The sequence below is a fragment of the Aulonocara sp. 'chitande type north' Nkhata Bay genome, linkage group LG9 (assembly GCF_057382095.1).
Source record: "Aulonocara sp. 'chitande type north' Nkhata Bay isolate Kocher_YH1m ecotype deep benthic linkage group LG9, A_spYH_male_GT1.1, whole genome shotgun sequence".
NCBI classification, from domain to species: Eukaryota; Metazoa; Chordata; class Actinopteri; order Cichliformes; family Cichlidae; genus Aulonocara; species Aulonocara sp. 'chitande type north' Nkhata Bay.
The window spans coordinates 12,966,598-12,984,090 of NC_141352.1; the positions used below are offsets into that span (position 1 = coordinate 12,966,598).

Genomic DNA, 17,493 nt, shown 5'->3' on the forward strand with positions numbered 1-17,493 from the left:
AGTTTCCAAGTCAGCTTCTCAAGCCTTGGTGGGAAGACTTATTCCAGTTGAAGCCTCACAGTAAGGCTCTAATATCACAAGTATATACTTTAATTATGGCATCGAGCAATTACTCAACCAAATAATTGCTTTGAGTTGGGAACAGGAACTGGGTCTTCAGCTTCTTGAAGGTTACTGGGACAAAGTAATTGACAGAATTCATTCTTCAGCCTCATGTGCAAGACTCTCCCTTATTCAGTTTAAGACGGTATACAGATTACACATCTAGATTATCTAAAATATACCCCAGCATTCCTGACCTGTGCAACAGATGCAACGCCTGTTTTTTGCCTTCCCGACACTTAAGTTATACTGGACTTTTTATTTTGAAGTGCTCTCTCATGTTTTGAGCGTTACACTCCAACCATGCCCACTAGTTTGGTGTTTCTGAAGATGCCACCCTAAACCTTAGTCATAAACAGCTGGATGTTATGTTCACTTCACTGCTGGCACGACGTAGAATTTTGCTGTCTTGGAAAGCTCATCACCTTCCAGCCCGAGCACGTTGGCTGGAAGATGTTATGTTCTTTTTAAAAATGGAGAAAATAAAATTCAGACTCAGAGGAAATGTTAATAAGTTCTCACAGATGTGGCAGCCTTTTATTATTTACTTCAGTTCATTGAAAACACTTCCAACAGACTAAACTTTAGTACCATGGGGTTTTCTTTTGTTCTGGTTCTGGGGGGAGTGTTTTTTTTTGTTTGTTTGTTTTTGTTTGTTCTTTTTTTCTTAGCTTTTTCTTTTGTATTGTTCTCTGTGTGTGTTTTTCCCACTTTTTCCTTCATTTCTATTTTATTTTATTTATTTATTTATTTAACTTTAATGGCCTAATCTGTATTGAGATATATCTTTGTGTCTGTGGTACCCTCTTTATTGGGCCTGATATGTCAACTTACATGTAAAAACTCTATAAATAAAGAGGGGGAGGGGCTGAGAAAGTTCAGTTTTGAATGGGTGTAAATATTTTATTTACAGTTTCTCATACAAAAGGCATATAGTATTCTTCATGTACATTCATACCAGCAGCAGGGTTAAATTCATACTGGCCGTTGTCTGGTGGCATCGACCAGCCAAATGTCTGGGGCGAGTTGGGGAAGGTCCACTGAGGTCCAGGAGCAAAACTGTCCACAGCATGATGATAGGGGCCCTGATGGTTTCCACCATTTGGGATTGGGTTTACCTCCTGGTGCTCGGTGTACTGCTGCCTGAATGGGGGCTGTCCCTCTCCCTGAAACTGAAACACAGACAGGTGGACTGTCAGTAAAATAAGAATACTTCAAGAATACTTCAATCAATTCCCCAGATAATGACAGAATCATCTTCTCATCGTTTATTTGTATAGCACTTTAAGAACACACCAGGCAGACCAAAGTGCTGAACAACACAGATCAAAACAACAACCAAATTAAAAATACCATAAAATCAAATCATAAACAATTCTGTTCAATAATAGGAGATACTTACATGAAGTGGGACATCCTGATTCACATGCTGAGGATGTGACCTCCTCCTAAACTTACTCCGTCTGTTTTGAAACCAAGTTTTTACCTAAAGACGGAAGAAAACAGAAAACATTTAATCAGTACAATGGACCCAAAATTCAATTTCTTATAATCTATTGAATTGAAAAACACTCACCTGTCTGTAGGTCAGACCTGTCATCTCTGCCAACTGTTTCATCTCCCTTGGCTCATAGTAACGTTTCAAATTAAAGTGATGGACAAGAATATTCAACTGCCTCTCCGTGAACACCACCCGGGCCTTTCCTTTAGGTTTCTCTGGAGCAGTGCTGGGAGGGTGCAGAGTGGCAGTGATGTTGCCATCCTGGCTTCTTGGGAGAGCAAAATCTTGTTTCTCTTCTGAGACTGAACTGGAAACAGCCTCAGAGGTATCAGCGGTTTTTTTGCTCATCTCCATTTTTAGAGCAGTCTCTGCCCATGTAGAGAGTTCTTCCAAGGATAGACTCCCTTCAGGGCCGCTGCCTGAACTCCACGAGTCTGTGAGGGTAAAGAGACAAGAGGACAAGTAAGCACAAGTCTATATGGTCCACATGGGTCAGTTGCTGATATGTTTTGGCACGACTGACTTTCTAACAGAAAAAATTAACAAAGGTTAAATTGATGAGTCTTAAATCCCAAAAGGTCTCAGACTGAAGAAGTCACAAAACATTTCTCCCATTGAAAACATTACATCCAGGTGAACTGAATCAACCTTCAGGGATTTACTTACCTGATGACTGAGCATCAACACAATGAATCTTAAACACAAAAGTTTCCCACAAAGTAGAAAAAAATAAGTCGGATATTTGTAGATTCTTTAAAACCAAAAAGAATTTAAAGTGGACTCTGTTCAGCTGTGGAGGGAGAAATGGTGACTTCTGCCATCAGGACTTACAACACAGAGTAAAAGAGTATTTTTACAAGTTTTCTTAGAGGTTTGCCAACTCTGTTCATATTAGCTCACCAGTCAACAACGCTGAGTACATACCTGGAGAAAAGTGCATCCCATAATCTTCCATGAAATCCCAGTGATTAAAAGAGGAAAACTGGAGAAAGTATCTCTGATGAAAGAGCTCCAAACCAAGCAGGAAGGTGACTTAAGAGCAATTCTCCTGGGCTTTTAAGGAGGTTTGTGGGTGTGGGCAGGAATGTGGGGGGGTTGAGCTTCTTCTTCGCTTTACAACCAGTCAGGTTGTTTCTACCAACTGGCATCATTTACATTTCTTTAAAATGCTGATTCTCAGGTCTGAAAAAAAAAGTACAGTTAGAAAGCTGCCGTGCAAAATGAGCTTTACCAAATCTTTCCACCTCACACTTTATAAAATATGAAACACTTAATGCCTAAAATTAGCAGCTAATTACTGAAATGAACTCACTGCATGTTTGCATCAATTAACGCAGTATTAGATCACCCAAAGAACTTTCCACTCACATAGAACATTTTTGCAAAAACATCTTCACGTTAATTTGACCTGCAGCCGTTCAGTTACACCTCTGTGTAAACCCCCACAGCAGCTTTTTGAGGCAAAAATGGTTTTTGTACTCACAAATGTGGCACAGAATATCACAATGACCGCTGACCACTCATTTTGTCTTTATTAACTTTAATAAATGAGTCTGAAAGTGGCAAGTGAAATTAAGTCAATTTATCAAGGTCTGCATAGTTAATCATGTGTTTAAAACGAAACAAGGTGGTCTATATAATGTGAAGAATTTATTTAATAAAACAAACAAATAAATCTAATGAGTTTAGATTGTTCTGCTTTCATGTCAACTAGATCTGTGTTAGATGATTTTGATTTAACTTCCTGCTCTGGTTGTTTCAGACAAGAAACCAGTTTGATCTTTGCACCAATGATTAATTTACTTTCTATTATCAGGAGATTTGTGCAAATAGTTTATAATTTCAAATGTATCAGAGCAAATACAGCTGCTCTTTAAATATATTTTAAACAAAATGTGTATTATTAGTATTGAAACCTGATATTTATTAAATGTTTTAAAATAAGCCAAATTGTACCAATATTACACACAAATAATGACTTACACCTCTAATTTAGATCTTTGTAATCATGTGGAGAACATTACTGAGTTTATAAGATAGCAAAAGGTAGTTTCCCCCTTCTTTGAAAAGCACCTCTAAATGTGTGAAAAGTGAAATTAAAACACCCACATAAGCCAAGGTCAACAAAAGCAAGGCTAACGATCCACATCAACACATCTGGCCTCCTCTGGCTCATTCAGAATTCGAGACGAATTCGAGACGCACCCAGTTCACCCAGTGACCACTAAACATACGCTAATGTGTCTTTTAGAGTTCCTGTATCACACCCTGCTACCTCTGATTAATTATCAAGTCAATGCAGACAGATGGCACCAGGGCCATGAGAGATAAATGAGGGTAAAGGTGTTTGTGTTAACATGTCTTGATTTGAAGTAACTGCAAAGACACAGAAGTCATATTGTTTGCAGATGATACAAAGTTATTGTGGAAGTAACATGGAACAACTTCTGAATGAACTAGAAAATCAATTTAGGACTTGGTTTTTCTATAATGATTTAACACTGAATCTGAGCAAAACAAATCTCATACTATTTGGGAGTCAAGCAAATTATATCATTAATAAACTGATGATAAATAACATAGAATTAGGATAATAAACCAAACCCACTTTTTAGCCTTTTTATTAAATACTCTTACATTTAAAGGCTTGACTGACCTCAGAACTCTACACATAATTTATAAAGCAACAAACAAATCTTTGACCTACAACATTTAGGACTTGATCAGGGCTTGTGTGGAACCTTCTTTAAATCTCAGTGATTCACCGAGATAGAAAACAATTTGAAAGAGTGAGTGGTGAATCAAAGAGAAGAAATTAAATAAACTTAATGCAAACTGCACAAAAGAATGTAAAACTCAGCGATACATCTAGTGAGCAGCACTTCTCTGAGCGAAACGAGCTTCTTGATGTCAGAGGTCAAAGGAGAAAGACCAGATGACTTCATGCTGATAGGAAGGCAGCAGAGACTAAAAATAACCACTCATTTAAAGCAAACTATACAGAAGACCATCTCTGAGAGCACAACATGTCAGAATTTGAAGCACATGGGCTAGAAGCAGCAGAAGACCACACTGGCTACAACAGCTGTCAGCTAAGAACAGCAAACTGAGGAAACAGACTCACAAATATTAGACAACAAGAGATTGGAGAAATGTTTCCTGGTCTGATGAGTCTCCATTTCTGCTGTGACATTCTGGGTCAGAGGTTAAACACAAGATTTCATGACTTTCACTTTTTAATATCCTCAAATATTGTAAATTATGATGTTAGAGACTCAATGAAAGCAAAACAAAAATGCAGACAGTATTTAATCATAGCAAAGTCGTCATTTGTTGGAAGAAAATGGATGGCACTGACTGCAACATTTACAATATATATAAAAAGTTGACTTTATCAGTCTCCTACTCGAGCCTTTATCTGCCCCACCAACTCTGGGGAAAAGAAGGGAAAAAAGATTTACATTACATTTTAATGTTTTTCTTATTGTTTTATTTTAACTGAGATTCACTGAGTCTTATCAAAACAGCCTCTGTTTTATATTTAAATGGAAAGAAGATAAAATCTACATGAAATAAAACAGTTAAACATTATAAAACATGTGTGTAGCTTCCATGTTGAAAAACTGCAGATGAGCTCTGAGTCTTTTAAATCTTTGTGAAAACCACCAGCATGTGGTTTGGCAAGACCAAGATTGAATAATAATAATGGATTACATTTATAATGTGCTTTTCAGGACCCCTCAAAGCGCTTTACAATACCACTATTCATTCACTACAGTTGTAGCCATGGCTGCCATATCGCGCCATCGGCCCCTCTGTCCATCACCAGTAGGCGGTAGGTAAAGTGTGTTGCCCAAGGACACAACAACCGAGACTGTCCGAGCCGGCAACCTTCCGATTACAAGACGAACACCCAACTCTTGAGCCACGATCACTCACGATGGAAAAAATCTTCATCTGAAGCTTTGCTGAACATAAGGATTTCTCTCCGGTCATCACGATTCGGCCTTTATCCTGATCAAGTTCTAAATGTTTTGGCCAAAGATTTGTTTGTTGCTTTATAAATTATGTGTAGAGTTCTGAGGTCAACAAAGTCTTTAAATTTAAGAGTATTTAATAAAAAGGCTAAAAAGTAAGTAGATTTTAATTTTGAGATTGGACTCTCACTTTTATAAAACTTGTGTGTACTGCCAAGCACTGTTTTAATATATAAATATATTAAAACAGTGCTTGGCAGTACACACAAGTTTTATAAAAGTGAGAGACATCTGAAGAGAGTTCTTAGGGGACACACTCGTCACAAAAGCGTACTCTGACCTGGAAGTCTTGGTTGAATTCATTGACAACCAGTTGCAGTACTCTGGTAGCTTCACGCGTACTGATGGATATATGCTAAATGCAGAGAACATTGACTACGCGTGAGGAAAGAGGATGTGCACTTGGTGTTGACTGAGCTGGATCCCTGAGGGGTGGCATTGAGGCACACAAGACGTCTCAGGCGAAGGCGAACTATTTTTCAAAAGGGCTGAACTTCATCTGGCACCTGTACTCCTACGGCAAACTTAAACCATATGGCATCTCAATCAATGAGAGTGTTGATGGTTTGTCGAGAAAAATAATCTGTCTTAATGCATACACAACAAATAGTAATCTGAAAGTGATCGGGGGGTGTTACGTAGAAGCGGTGCAGCGGTGTAGAGTTGCCAGAGGTGATCTTGGAACTGAAAATGGCCATGTTATAGGCTTTCAGTGTTTCCTTGTGCCCGTGGCTCCTTACGACACCTTTGAGAGTTACCTGGAGGGAGGAAGTACTTCCAATGAAAGAATTGAATACTGGTGGCATTTTCTTCACAGCCAGTGTCTGGAGTTCTGGTTATTCTTATTTGCAGACATCAGAGACAATGGGTACTTTGATGGTGGGTTTCCGGACAAAAACCTTCAGTTTGTTTTGCATGGGTCTTATCCAGGTGAGCTAATAAATAATGTTTTCTTGCATGTATGGATGCATGCGTTTGTGAGTGAGAGATAAAGGGAATGGAGGAAGTGATAGAGAGGGAGTAGAAAAAGTATAGTGAGTGATGAGATGTGGACCAGATTGAGGGAATGGAGAGACTTGCAGGAAGAAAGAGACAAGAGAGGGAGAAGAGGTGGAGAGCAGCAGGGAGTAAATGAAATGAAAATTGTGTAAATACTATAATTTAGGCTTAAGAAATCGGCTACCTTAAAGAACAGTGTAACAACCAAGACTAGAGAAAGATCTGTGTTCAAGATGTTGACGTGGCATATGTAAACTTCTTATCTATAATATTAAGTCTTTACAATAAACGCTATCCCCTGGTGAATAAAGCAAAGAAAACTGAAAACATGGCTAACAAACGCATGTAAGAAAAAGAATCTGTTATACAAGAACAAACTTATAAAAGGTATAAGATAAATTCATAATAATTATGAGAACGAGTAAAATAAATTACTACAGTAAACTTTTAGATAAAAAAAATATGAAAAGCGTGGACAGTACTAAATGATATTGTAAATAAAGGAACTAAAAGATTGGAATATCCCAATAACTTTCAAACACAAAATACACTGATCAGTGACATAAAACAATTTGCAAATGGTTTTAATGACTTTTTTTCTTAATGCTGGTCCTGGCTTACCTAAAGAAATTGTAAAAACTGGACACCCTTCTAAAAATAAAACATTAACTATTACTGTAGCAAACTCAGCGGGAGTAGATGAACCAAGCCAATGGTAAAGATTAATGTAAAATATCACAGCATTACAATCACAGGAGTTAGTGTGTGGAACACCTGTACGTATGAAATTAACAAAAGTACATCAATACAAAAATTCATACGATTGTTTAAAAATAATAAATTGCACAGTGGGGCAGCACAACTGACACAGCAACACACACGGGGAAACAAGGAACCAGGAGAAGATCACACCACAACCATAAATGATTAAGAAAGATGAATAAAACTCATATATATAGTTATATATATATATATAGGGCTGTTTTAATTTTATGCATTATGTGTTTTATTTCTATATTTTTGCTGTTTTCTGTTATTCTATTGTTTTTAACTTATTTTCTGTACAGCACTTTGTTCCTGTGCTGGGTATTTTAAAGTGCTTCATAAATAAAATTGGATTGGAACTTTGTGTTGACAAGATTGTTAGTTAAACAATTACAAGTCTACAAATCAGTATTGTTTGCATGGACAGCAACTTTTTTAAAAATTTGTTTATTAAGAGATTATACAAACTTATATACGTTGTATTGTATACATCTTACGTGACATATTTTATCAAACATTTCTTTCCCAATCATTTTAACGTTTTCTTGTTAAACAAAAGACAAGTTAAAATACAAAAAACATCATACCAACACAAGAACAGAAAATTCAGAAAAGAAAAAAAGAAGAAAAAAGTGAGTAAATTAGAAAAAATATTAAATAAATAAATTAAATTAAATTAAAAAAAATTAAAATTCAACACTATATAAATACAATTTAAAAAATTAAATTAAATTAAAAAAGAATAGAAGGGGGAGGGGGGTAAATCCTATGCCTACCTTTAAAAAAAAAAAAAAGAACATTTCAAATTCTTTTCAATCTAGTCGGAGGGTGGGTAAATTGCATTGTTCTAAGGAAAAGATTTGAGATATTCCACAAGAATGTCCGGACAGTATTAAGCCATTGCAATGCAGATGGAAGTAAAATACAGCATCTAGCAAGAAGGGAACAAAAAGCTAAGATCTCAGTTTGCTGGGGAGTTACATTAAGAGGGATCTTTGGAACTCCAAATATGGCAATTAAAGGCTCTTCTCAGATCTGACTTCCAAGAACCCCTGACAGTACAGAAAAGAAATCAGTCCAAAATTGGTTCAAACTTGGGCAGAAGAAAAACATATAATAATAATAGATTGGATTTATATAGCGCTTTTCAAGGCACCCAAAGCGCTTTACAATGCCACTATTCATTCACTCACTGGTGGAGGCAAGCTACGGTTGTAGCCACAGCTGCCCTGGGGCAGACTGACAGAAGCGAGGCTACCATATCGCGCCATCGGCCCCTCTGGCCATCACCAGTAGGGTAAAGTGTCTTGCCCAAGGACACAACGACCAGGACAGAGAGCCCGGGGATCAAACCGGCGACCTTCCGGTTACAAATACGCTTCCCAAACCCCTGAGCCACGGTCGCAAAGGGAGGTGTGCCATCTGTCACATTGGTCTATAATTGAAGGAAACTTTAAACTGTATAAGCTGTAGCCTAGCACATGGTGTACTTGAACGCATGATGAGATTCACCTTATCCCACCATGATTCAAACAGTTCAACACCTAATTCATGCTCCCAGGCGGTTCTGATTTTACCTGATGGATTAGATTCGGTCACCATAAGCATACAATATATATTTGATAGAGGTGATTTTTGATTAGGCGTAACAGCCAGAAGGTCAACCCATGATGGATCAGCAGGGAGAATTGGGGAATTTGGAAACAGTGATGAGACACAGTCTAATTTGCAAATAGAGAAGGGGCCTGTAGGACTCACAGGCCGTAGGCTCTTTGCCTTTCTTCAGTAAAACTGAAATAGATGCCTTCGTTAAAGTGGGGGCCAGCCAGCCTTTTCTCAGTGATTCATTATATAGATCAAGAAGGAGAGGGGCTAGCTTGTCTTTACATTTTTTTAACAACTCAGCTGGAAATCTGTCGGAGCCTGGGGCCTTACCGCTCGCATACACTTGATTGAGCCAAAAACGTCCTCTATTTTAATAGGAGCGTCGAGCTGCAAATTTTTTATTTTTTTTTAAAGTGAACATATAAGGAGAAGCGTCCACCAAGTATTTCCTGCCATGGCGTCCACGTCACCATGGTAATGGCACAGCCAGATAACAGCATGAGATTTCAAAACATATGTACATTTAACGAGTTACTTTTAATGAACCTCAACATAATTACTTTTATAATTCTTTGTTATTTATCAGACTCCTGAATAGTATGAGTTTTGTTTTGCTCAGACTCAGTGTTAACTGATTATAGAAATAACTGAGAACTCAGTTAAATTGATTTTCTAGTTCATTCAGAAGTTTTTCCAAGTTACTTCCACAATAACTTTATGACATTTGCACATAATATGACTTCTGTGTCTTTGAAATTACTTCAAGTCAACACAGAAACCTTTATTTATCTCTCATGGCCCTGGTGCCATCTGTCTGCATTGACCTGATAATTAATCAGAGGTAGCAGGGTGTGATACAGGAACTCTAAAAGACACATTAGCGTATGTTTAGTGGTCACTGGCTGAACTGGGTGCGTCTCTAATTCTGAATGAGCCAGAGGAGGCCATATCCATGTGTCCGTGGGTTTATGACGAGTGTTGTTGTGGATCGTTAGCCTTGCTATTGTTTACATCGACTTATGTGGGTGTTTTAGTGTCAGAGACTTTTACAATGTAGAGGTGCATTTCAAAGGTGAAAGCTACCATGTGCTACCTTATAAACTCAGTAATGTTCTCCACATGATCAAAAATATCTTAATTATGTAAGTCATTAGTTGTATGTAATATTGGTATAATTTTGCTTATTTTAAAACATTTTCAAAGATGCTGAGTTCAATTGGTGTAATTTCAGTTGCCACTTTTAAACTGTTTCATTTAATAAAGTTAATGAAGACAAAACGAGTGGTCAGTGGTCATCGTGATATTCAGTGTCAGATTTTTTTAATGGTTTGTCAGAGTTTGAAAAACTTGTTTTGACCTTAAAAAGCTGCTTTGGGGGTTTACACAAAGGTGCAACTGAACGCCTGGAGATCAAATTAGTGTGAGGATGCATTTGCAAAAATGATCTATGTGAGTGGAACTTCCACTCACATAGACACTTTCCACTTAATCTTGCTTTCACTCACCCACTGACTGAACAACCCAAAGAACGGCCAAATGAAAGACCCACTGAACAACCCACTGAACAACGCACTGAACGACCCATTGAACGACCCATTGAACGACCCACCGAACTGAATTTGGTGTTGAATTTTTTTTTTTTTTTTGCTAATTTAAGAGCAGTTAAAACGGACACTAAAGTAATGGGTAAGAGGTTAAATTGAAAGTAAAACAGTAATTTTAGGCATTACATTTTTGAGATTTTATAAAGTGTGAGGTGGAAGGATTTGGTAAAGCTCATTTGTACGGCTGCTTTCTAACTGTACTTTCTGTTTTCAGACCTCAGAAACAGCATTTTAAAGAAATTTAAATGATGCCAGTTGGTTGAAACTTGGTAGGGTAAAGCGACTCACAAAGGAAGAAGCTCAACCCCCCACAATCCTGCCCACACCCACAAACCTCCTTAAAAGCCCAGAATTGCTCTTAAATCAGCCTTAGGATACACAGCACTATCCTGCTTGGTTTGGAGCCCTTTCATCAGAGATACTTATTCCAGCTTTCCTGCTTTAATCACTGGGACTTCAAAGATGGAACATGGGATGCACTTTTCTCCAGGTATGTACTCAGCATTGTTGCCTGGTGAGCTACATGAATAGAGTTGGCTAACCTCTAAGACAACTTGCAAAAATACTCTTTCACTCTGTGTTGTAAGTCCTGATGGCAGAAGTGACTCTTGGTTCTGAATAATGTACAAATATCCCACTTTTTTTCTGGGAAACTGTTGTGTTTCAGACTCAGCAATTTACTTTTTAAAAACTTTTTTTTCCTGCTGTCTCAGAAGAGAAACAAGATTTTGCTGTCCCAAGAAGCCAGGATGGCAACATCACTGCCACTCTGCACCCTCCCAGCACTGCTCCAGAGAAACCTAAAGGAAAGGCCCGGGTGGTGTTCACAGAGAGACAGTTGAATATTCTTGTCCATCACTTTAATTTGAAACATTACTATGAGCCAAGGGAGATGAAACAGTTGGCAGAGATGACAGGTCTGACCTACAAACAGGTGAGTGTTTTTCAACTTACTACAACATAAGAAATTGAATTTTGGGTCCATTGTACTCATTAAATGTTTTCTGTTTTCTTCTATCTTTAGGTAAAAACTTGGTTTCAAAACAAACGGAGTAAGTTTAGGAGGAGTTCACATTCTCAGTATGTGAATCAGGATGTCCCACTTCATGTAAGTATCTCCTATTATTAAACAGAATTGTTTCTGATTCTGTCATTATCTGGGGAATTGACTGTATTTAAAAAAGTGTAATGCCAATAATTTAAAACAACTATTCTCGTTTTACTGACAGTCCCCTTGTCCCCTTCAGTTTCAGGGAGAGAGACAGCCCCCGTTCAGGGAGCGGTACACCCAGCACCAGGTAAATTCAATGAGAATGGGTGCAAATAATCAGGCCCACTATTCTCATGCTGTGGGCAATTCTGCGGCTGGACCTCAATGGACCCTCCCCGACTCCCCTCAGATGTTTGGCTGGTCAATGCCACCAGGCAACGGGCATCACGAATACGACACAGCTGTTCAAAACCCAGCAAAAATGTCCACTATGATCGAAGCAATGGGAAGAGCTGTGAGTACTCAGACTGTTCTCATTGAACACAACATGGATAAGATCTTGGAGAAGCTCACGGCTCTTCAACAAGAAATTGACAGACCTGGTGACGAGTGACAGACATTTAGACTGTCTGTGAAATTGGAGGCACCAAACCCAAACATCGTCTCTCCCCTGCATACCGATGTCCCTGGAAAGCCCATCAAGACCTTTTTTTTTTACTGTTACTGTTTTAGAGGTCCTTTTTTTCCTCTTGTCCCTGATGTACGAATTTTCACTGTCTTTTTGTCTTTTTGGTTTCTTCCTGGTGCGGCTACATCCGCAGCCCCAGGACACAGGAATTTCATTGCATGTTGTACTTTGTATGACTGTGTATTTGACTAATAAAATTTGATTTGAACACCAGTTCAGCACTGAATGGAATATAAACAACCCAGGACTTCTTTTAAAATTATTTTTATTGTCTTCATGTAGCTCAACAGTCTCAGATTTGATCGCTTTCAGTAAAGGGGGAGGGGGGTATTCAATATCCAATGGATTTTAGAAATATTAGAATTCAGTAGGCTCCGGCTACTGTAAATAGTCAAAATAGCCAAAATACATACTGGGATATCAGAGAAAACACCATCAGAAATTCTGCATATAAGATTAAGAGATGAATTCATCAAAATGTGTTTTGTTTCATTTTGTTGTATTTGTTGTAAAAAATATTGTACATGAAGAAAATTCTCTTCCTTGTGTGTGAGAAACTGTAAATAAAATATTAGTTTCACCCATTCAAACTGAACTTTCTACATGTCTCCAAACCTTCTGTCAGAGACTGAACATCCCCATATGGAAAAGAAATAGTAAAAACTTATATGTGATTTACTCATGAAAGTGGCCACTTTCCCATTACTTTCATATATTGTTTTAGTAAGTATCCAAAACATACAAGTTTCATTATCTAATTTTTCAAGGGATCTTATATCTGTTTTCACTCTTATATGCTTTTCATACAAGTTTCACACAAGACAGATCCAAACTTTATAAGATTTATATATATCTTTTCCATATGGGTCCAAATGTTTTAGAGACTTTAAACCTCTATCTTTCCATGTTAACTTGAGCTACAATCCTCTATATTCACAATCAAAGTATGAGACAGATAATCTAAAGAATCTGGAGCTTTCAAATGGACAAAAAGATTTTTCCAGGAATACCTCAAATAACAACCCTACCTCAGACTTCATTTTAAGAAACCTGAGACGATACAGTGGAAAGTTTTTGCCTCTGTGATTATCTTCCTAAGACTCTAAATGTTGGGTTTTATTTTAATTGTTAACAAGTCTGATGCTGATTACTTGGTAAAGCTCCAAAAACATTTTATTGTCACCTTTTCTACTCTCTGCTCTGTGACTACAGAGTCTTGAAATGAAATGTGCAATGTTATTAAATCTTCCCCTTACTGAACACCTGAAGTCAGCTCATTTAAAGTGTAGGATGCTCCTGATGGCCATGTATGTTTGTACCAGGGCTGTGTTGGGATCTGTCAAGGAATGTTACGATGGGGCATGGTGGCTGGAGGTTGCCAGGTTCTTGCTCACAGTGCCACCATGATCATGACTGGGAAGCGTACCAGAAACCAGGCGCCTTGCAGCAGGAGCACAGTGGTGTCCAGCAGAGCCTGAGTGGAGCTGTCAGAACAGCTAAGCTGCAGGAATGAAAAATCAAGTCAATAAATGAGCAGCACTGAGTCTAATAATCCATGTAATGTTGTCTTTGAGAGTTTCTGAAAAGCATTATGACATAAGGTGTTTTTCAATGTCCTGAATTTGAGCAATGAAATACAAGAGGCATACAGATTAATGAATGCATCATTAACTGAGTGAATGTGGATTGATATTGTACATTCAGCTAAGTAATTTCAAAGACACAGAAGTCATATTGTTTGCAGATGACACAAAGTTATTGTGGAAGTAAATTGGAACAACTTCTAAATGAACTACAAAAAAACTAAGAAATTGAAGACTTGGTTTTTCTATAATCAATTAACACTGAATCTGAGCAAACAAAACTCATACTATTCAGGAGTCTGATGATAAATAACATAGAATTAAAATAAATTATCTGAAAGAACAAACTTCTTCCGGTGATAATAAATCACAAACCATCATGGTCATTATGAATATATCGATATAACCTGTAAAGCACACACAAAGTGTAATAGGGATCATAAATAAAACCACTTCAACAGAACCATCAAATCCACTTTTTATTAAATACTCTTAAATTTAAAGACTTGGTTGACCTCAGAACTCTACACATGATTTATAAAGCAACAAACAAATCTTTGGCCCACAACATTTAGGACTTGATTAGGATAAAGACCAAATCATGACGACCTGAGAGAAATCGTTATGTTCAGCAAAGCTTCAGATGAGGATTTCTTCCACCTTGGTCTTGCCAAACCACATGCTGGTGGTTTTCACAAAGATTTAAAAGACTTCCATGTCATCTGCAGTTTTCAACATGGGAGCTACATACATGTTTTATCCTGTTTTACAGGTTTATTTCTTGTAGATTTTATTTTCTTGCCATTTAAATATAAAACATAGGCTGTTTTGACAAGACTCAGTGAATCTCAGTTAAAGTAAAAAAAAGAAAGAAAGAATTAACATGTAATGTACGTCTGTTTTTGCTTTTTTCCTCAGAGTTGGTGCAGTAGATCAAGGCTCATGCAGGAGACTGATAAAGTCAACTTTATATATGTTGGAAATGTTTCAGTCAGTGCCATTCATTTTCTTCCAACAAATGACGACATTTCTAGGATTAAATACTGGCTCTAACATCATAATCTACAATATTTGATAGGATGTTAAAAAGTGCATGCATGTTACACTTTACAAGTCGTAAAATCTTGATTGCTCGCAAAGATATGTTGTAACAAATGGTATAAAAAAATCCAGGGCTTTCTTAGCAATAATTGGATACTTGTCCATTTGTCGACACCAAAACGTTGAGAGTGTTGTTGTTCTGAAGAGTTGCTGTTGAACCTGGCTCTGCTGAATTTCAATGATTTCGTCAAGGTATTCATCATTGACATCTGCTGTCTCAACAGCAAACGTGAACGGCTGTCTCACCCATGCTGGATATGACTCTCTTGTAGGGAAATATCTGTCGAGAGACTTTGCAAGCTCATCTAAGTGCGTTGCAATTGTTTGCTTCAGTTCCGTGGATACAGAAACATCTCCGATTCCAGACACATCTTCGACCTTACTTACACAGTTGTCCAGAAGGGGGAAGTTTGCAAAGTTGTTGTTCTCTGTTCGTCGTTTCCATAACGTTAGCTTTTTTTGAAAAGCCTTCAGGTGTTCTTCCGCTTCTATGATATTTACTCCACCACCCTGCATCTGCTGATTGAGATGATTGAGAGCTGCGAATATATCAGCCATGTACGCTAAAATGAGAATGAACTCAGGATTTTTGAAGCAATCTGCATGACAGTGTTGGTGCTCTTGCAAAAACAGGGCTAATTCCACACGCATGGCAAAAACACGATTCAGCACCTGTCCCCGGGATAACCACCGAACATTAGAATGGTACAGAAGTACCTCGAATTCAGAGCCCATTTCTTTACACAGCTCACTGAAGATGCGGTGCCTCAGAGCACTATTTCGCACATAGTTCACACATTCCACCACGGTTTTTAATACTTCTGCCATTTTTGGAGGCAAGGTTTTTGTTGCCAATGTATGCCTGTGCAAAATACAATGAGTCACAATGATGTGTGGTGCATCGGCTTTTACTAGCGCACCACAACCAGAGTTTCTTCCCAGCATGACGGGAGCTCCGTCTGTACAAACTGCAGAAACCATGTCCCATGAAAGATTGTTGTCTCCGAAGAAGTCATCCACAAGCTTCTTCACATCGGCTGCCTTAGTTGTTGTTGTAAGAGGCTTACAAAATAAAAAATCTTCTTTTATCATGTCATCTTTCACATAGCGCACAAAAACAGTAAGCTGGCTTAGATTAGCAACGTCTGTGCTCTCATCGAGCTGAAGGCTGAATTTTGCCGGGCTTGAAATCAGATCGGCGACTACTTGAGCCAAGATGTCTTTACTCATGTCTTCTATTCTGTCGCTGACGGTGTCATTTGAAAGAGGAATTTGTGATAATTTACCTTCGGCCGCTGTTCCGAGTATCAGATTTGCCATCTTTAACGCGGCTGGTTTCACGAGTGTTTCACCAATGGTGTGTGGCTTGCCCTGCTTTGCGATCAGGTAAGCAACTTCGTACGATGCTGTGAGGATCGGTTTGTTAACGGGTACAAATCCAAGAGCAGGCAGAGTGGGCCTTTCATCGAATCTGGCTCTCTTCACCTTGAATTCAGCAAGTGTTGTGTTCTTGTATTCCCCGTCTCCATGCAGCTTCAAGAAGTGTTCCTTTAGTTTTGCCGGTGCGAGACTAGAGTTGCTCAACTTGGCGTTGCAAATCATGCAGATAGGACGCTCACTCCCATCACGTTCCGTGATGCATGTAAATCCATATTGTACATATTCGTCCAACCACTTTCTTTTTTTGCCCGACATAGTTAGTATGGATTAAAATGTTAAAAAAAAAATCACGCGAAGTACTACCACGACATTCACATGTTGACTACTGCGCGCGCTACATTCCCCGCAGCCCTGATTGGCCAAGCAGTGTAGCATGATCGTCTGCAGCCAGTGATGGCCAGAAGGGGGCGTGTCATCACAAATTTACACGATAATTCGGGCGTGGCTGGACCTCTGCGACCTCCGCAGTGGAGGCTCTGCCGAACCCCTGAGACCGACTCACCGAACCCCTAGGGTTCGATCGAACCCAGGTTAAGAACCACTGATCTAGACTATCTAAAATATACCCCAGCATTCCTGACCTGTGCAACAGATGCAACACCTCCCCCTGTGATTTAACTCATATGTTTTTTGCCTGCCCGTCACTTCAATTATACTGGACTTTTTACTCTGAAGTGCTCTCTCATGTTTTGAGCGTTACTCTAAAACCATGTCCACTAGTTGCCATTTTTGGTGTTTCTGAGGACGGCACCCTGAACCTTAGTCGTAAGCAACTGGATATTATCGCTTTCACTTCACTGCTGGCACGACATAGAATTTTTCTGTTTTGGAAAGCTCATCACCCTCCAGCCCGATCACGTTGGCTGGAAGATGTTATGTTCTTTTTAAAAATGGAGAAAATACAATTTAGACTCAGAGGAAATGTTAATAAGCCTTTTATCATTTACTTTAATTCATTGAAAACACTTACAACAGACTAAACTTTTGTACCATGGGGTTTTTTTTTGTGCTGGTTCTGGGAGGGAGTTGATTTTTTAATAATTTTTTTGTTTGTTTGTTTTTTTGTTGTTGTTTTCT

At 38.4% G+C, this 17,493-nt stretch overlaps 3 protein-coding genes across 3 annotated transcripts; 1 reads left to right on the top strand and 2 right to left on the bottom strand.

Annotated features, from left to right (window-relative positions):
- Positions 1 to 413: 413 nt before the first annotated feature.
- Positions 414 to 2,558, bottom strand: LOC147321806 (homeobox protein NANOG-like). The gene is made up of 4 exons (XM_086305915.1): positions 2,528 to 2,558; positions 1,679 to 2,037; positions 1,505 to 1,588; positions 414 to 1,274 (listed from the first exon to the last, which is right to left on the bottom strand). The coding sequence occupies exons 1-4, from the start codon at positions 2,556 to 2,558 to the stop codon at positions 1,020 to 1,022; spliced, it is 729 nt and encodes a 242-aa protein (XP_086162041.1). The 3' UTR covers positions 414 to 1,019.
- An 8,517-nt stretch (positions 2,559 to 11,075) lies between these two features.
- Positions 11,076 to 12,399, top strand: LOC147321807 (homeobox protein NANOG-like). Its single transcript, XM_086305916.1, has 4 exons — positions 11,076 to 11,103; positions 11,327 to 11,547; positions 11,638 to 11,721; positions 11,861 to 12,399. Exons 1-4 carry the CDS (start codon positions 11,076 to 11,078, stop codon positions 12,215 to 12,217), a joined length of 690 nt encoding a protein of 229 aa, XP_086162042.1. The 3' UTR covers positions 12,218 to 12,399.
- A 1,283-nt stretch (positions 12,400 to 13,682) lies between these two features.
- On the bottom strand, positions 13,683 to 16,578 carry LOC147321808 (protein FAM200C-like). Its single transcript, XM_086305025.1, has 3 exons — positions 15,897 to 16,578; positions 15,223 to 15,539; positions 13,683 to 13,793 (listed from the first exon to the last, which is right to left on the bottom strand). The coding sequence occupies exons 1-3, from the start codon at positions 16,576 to 16,578 to the stop codon at positions 13,683 to 13,685; spliced, it is 1,110 nt and encodes a 369-aa protein (XP_086161151.1).
- Between the last annotated feature and the right edge of the window lie 915 nt (positions 16,579 to 17,493).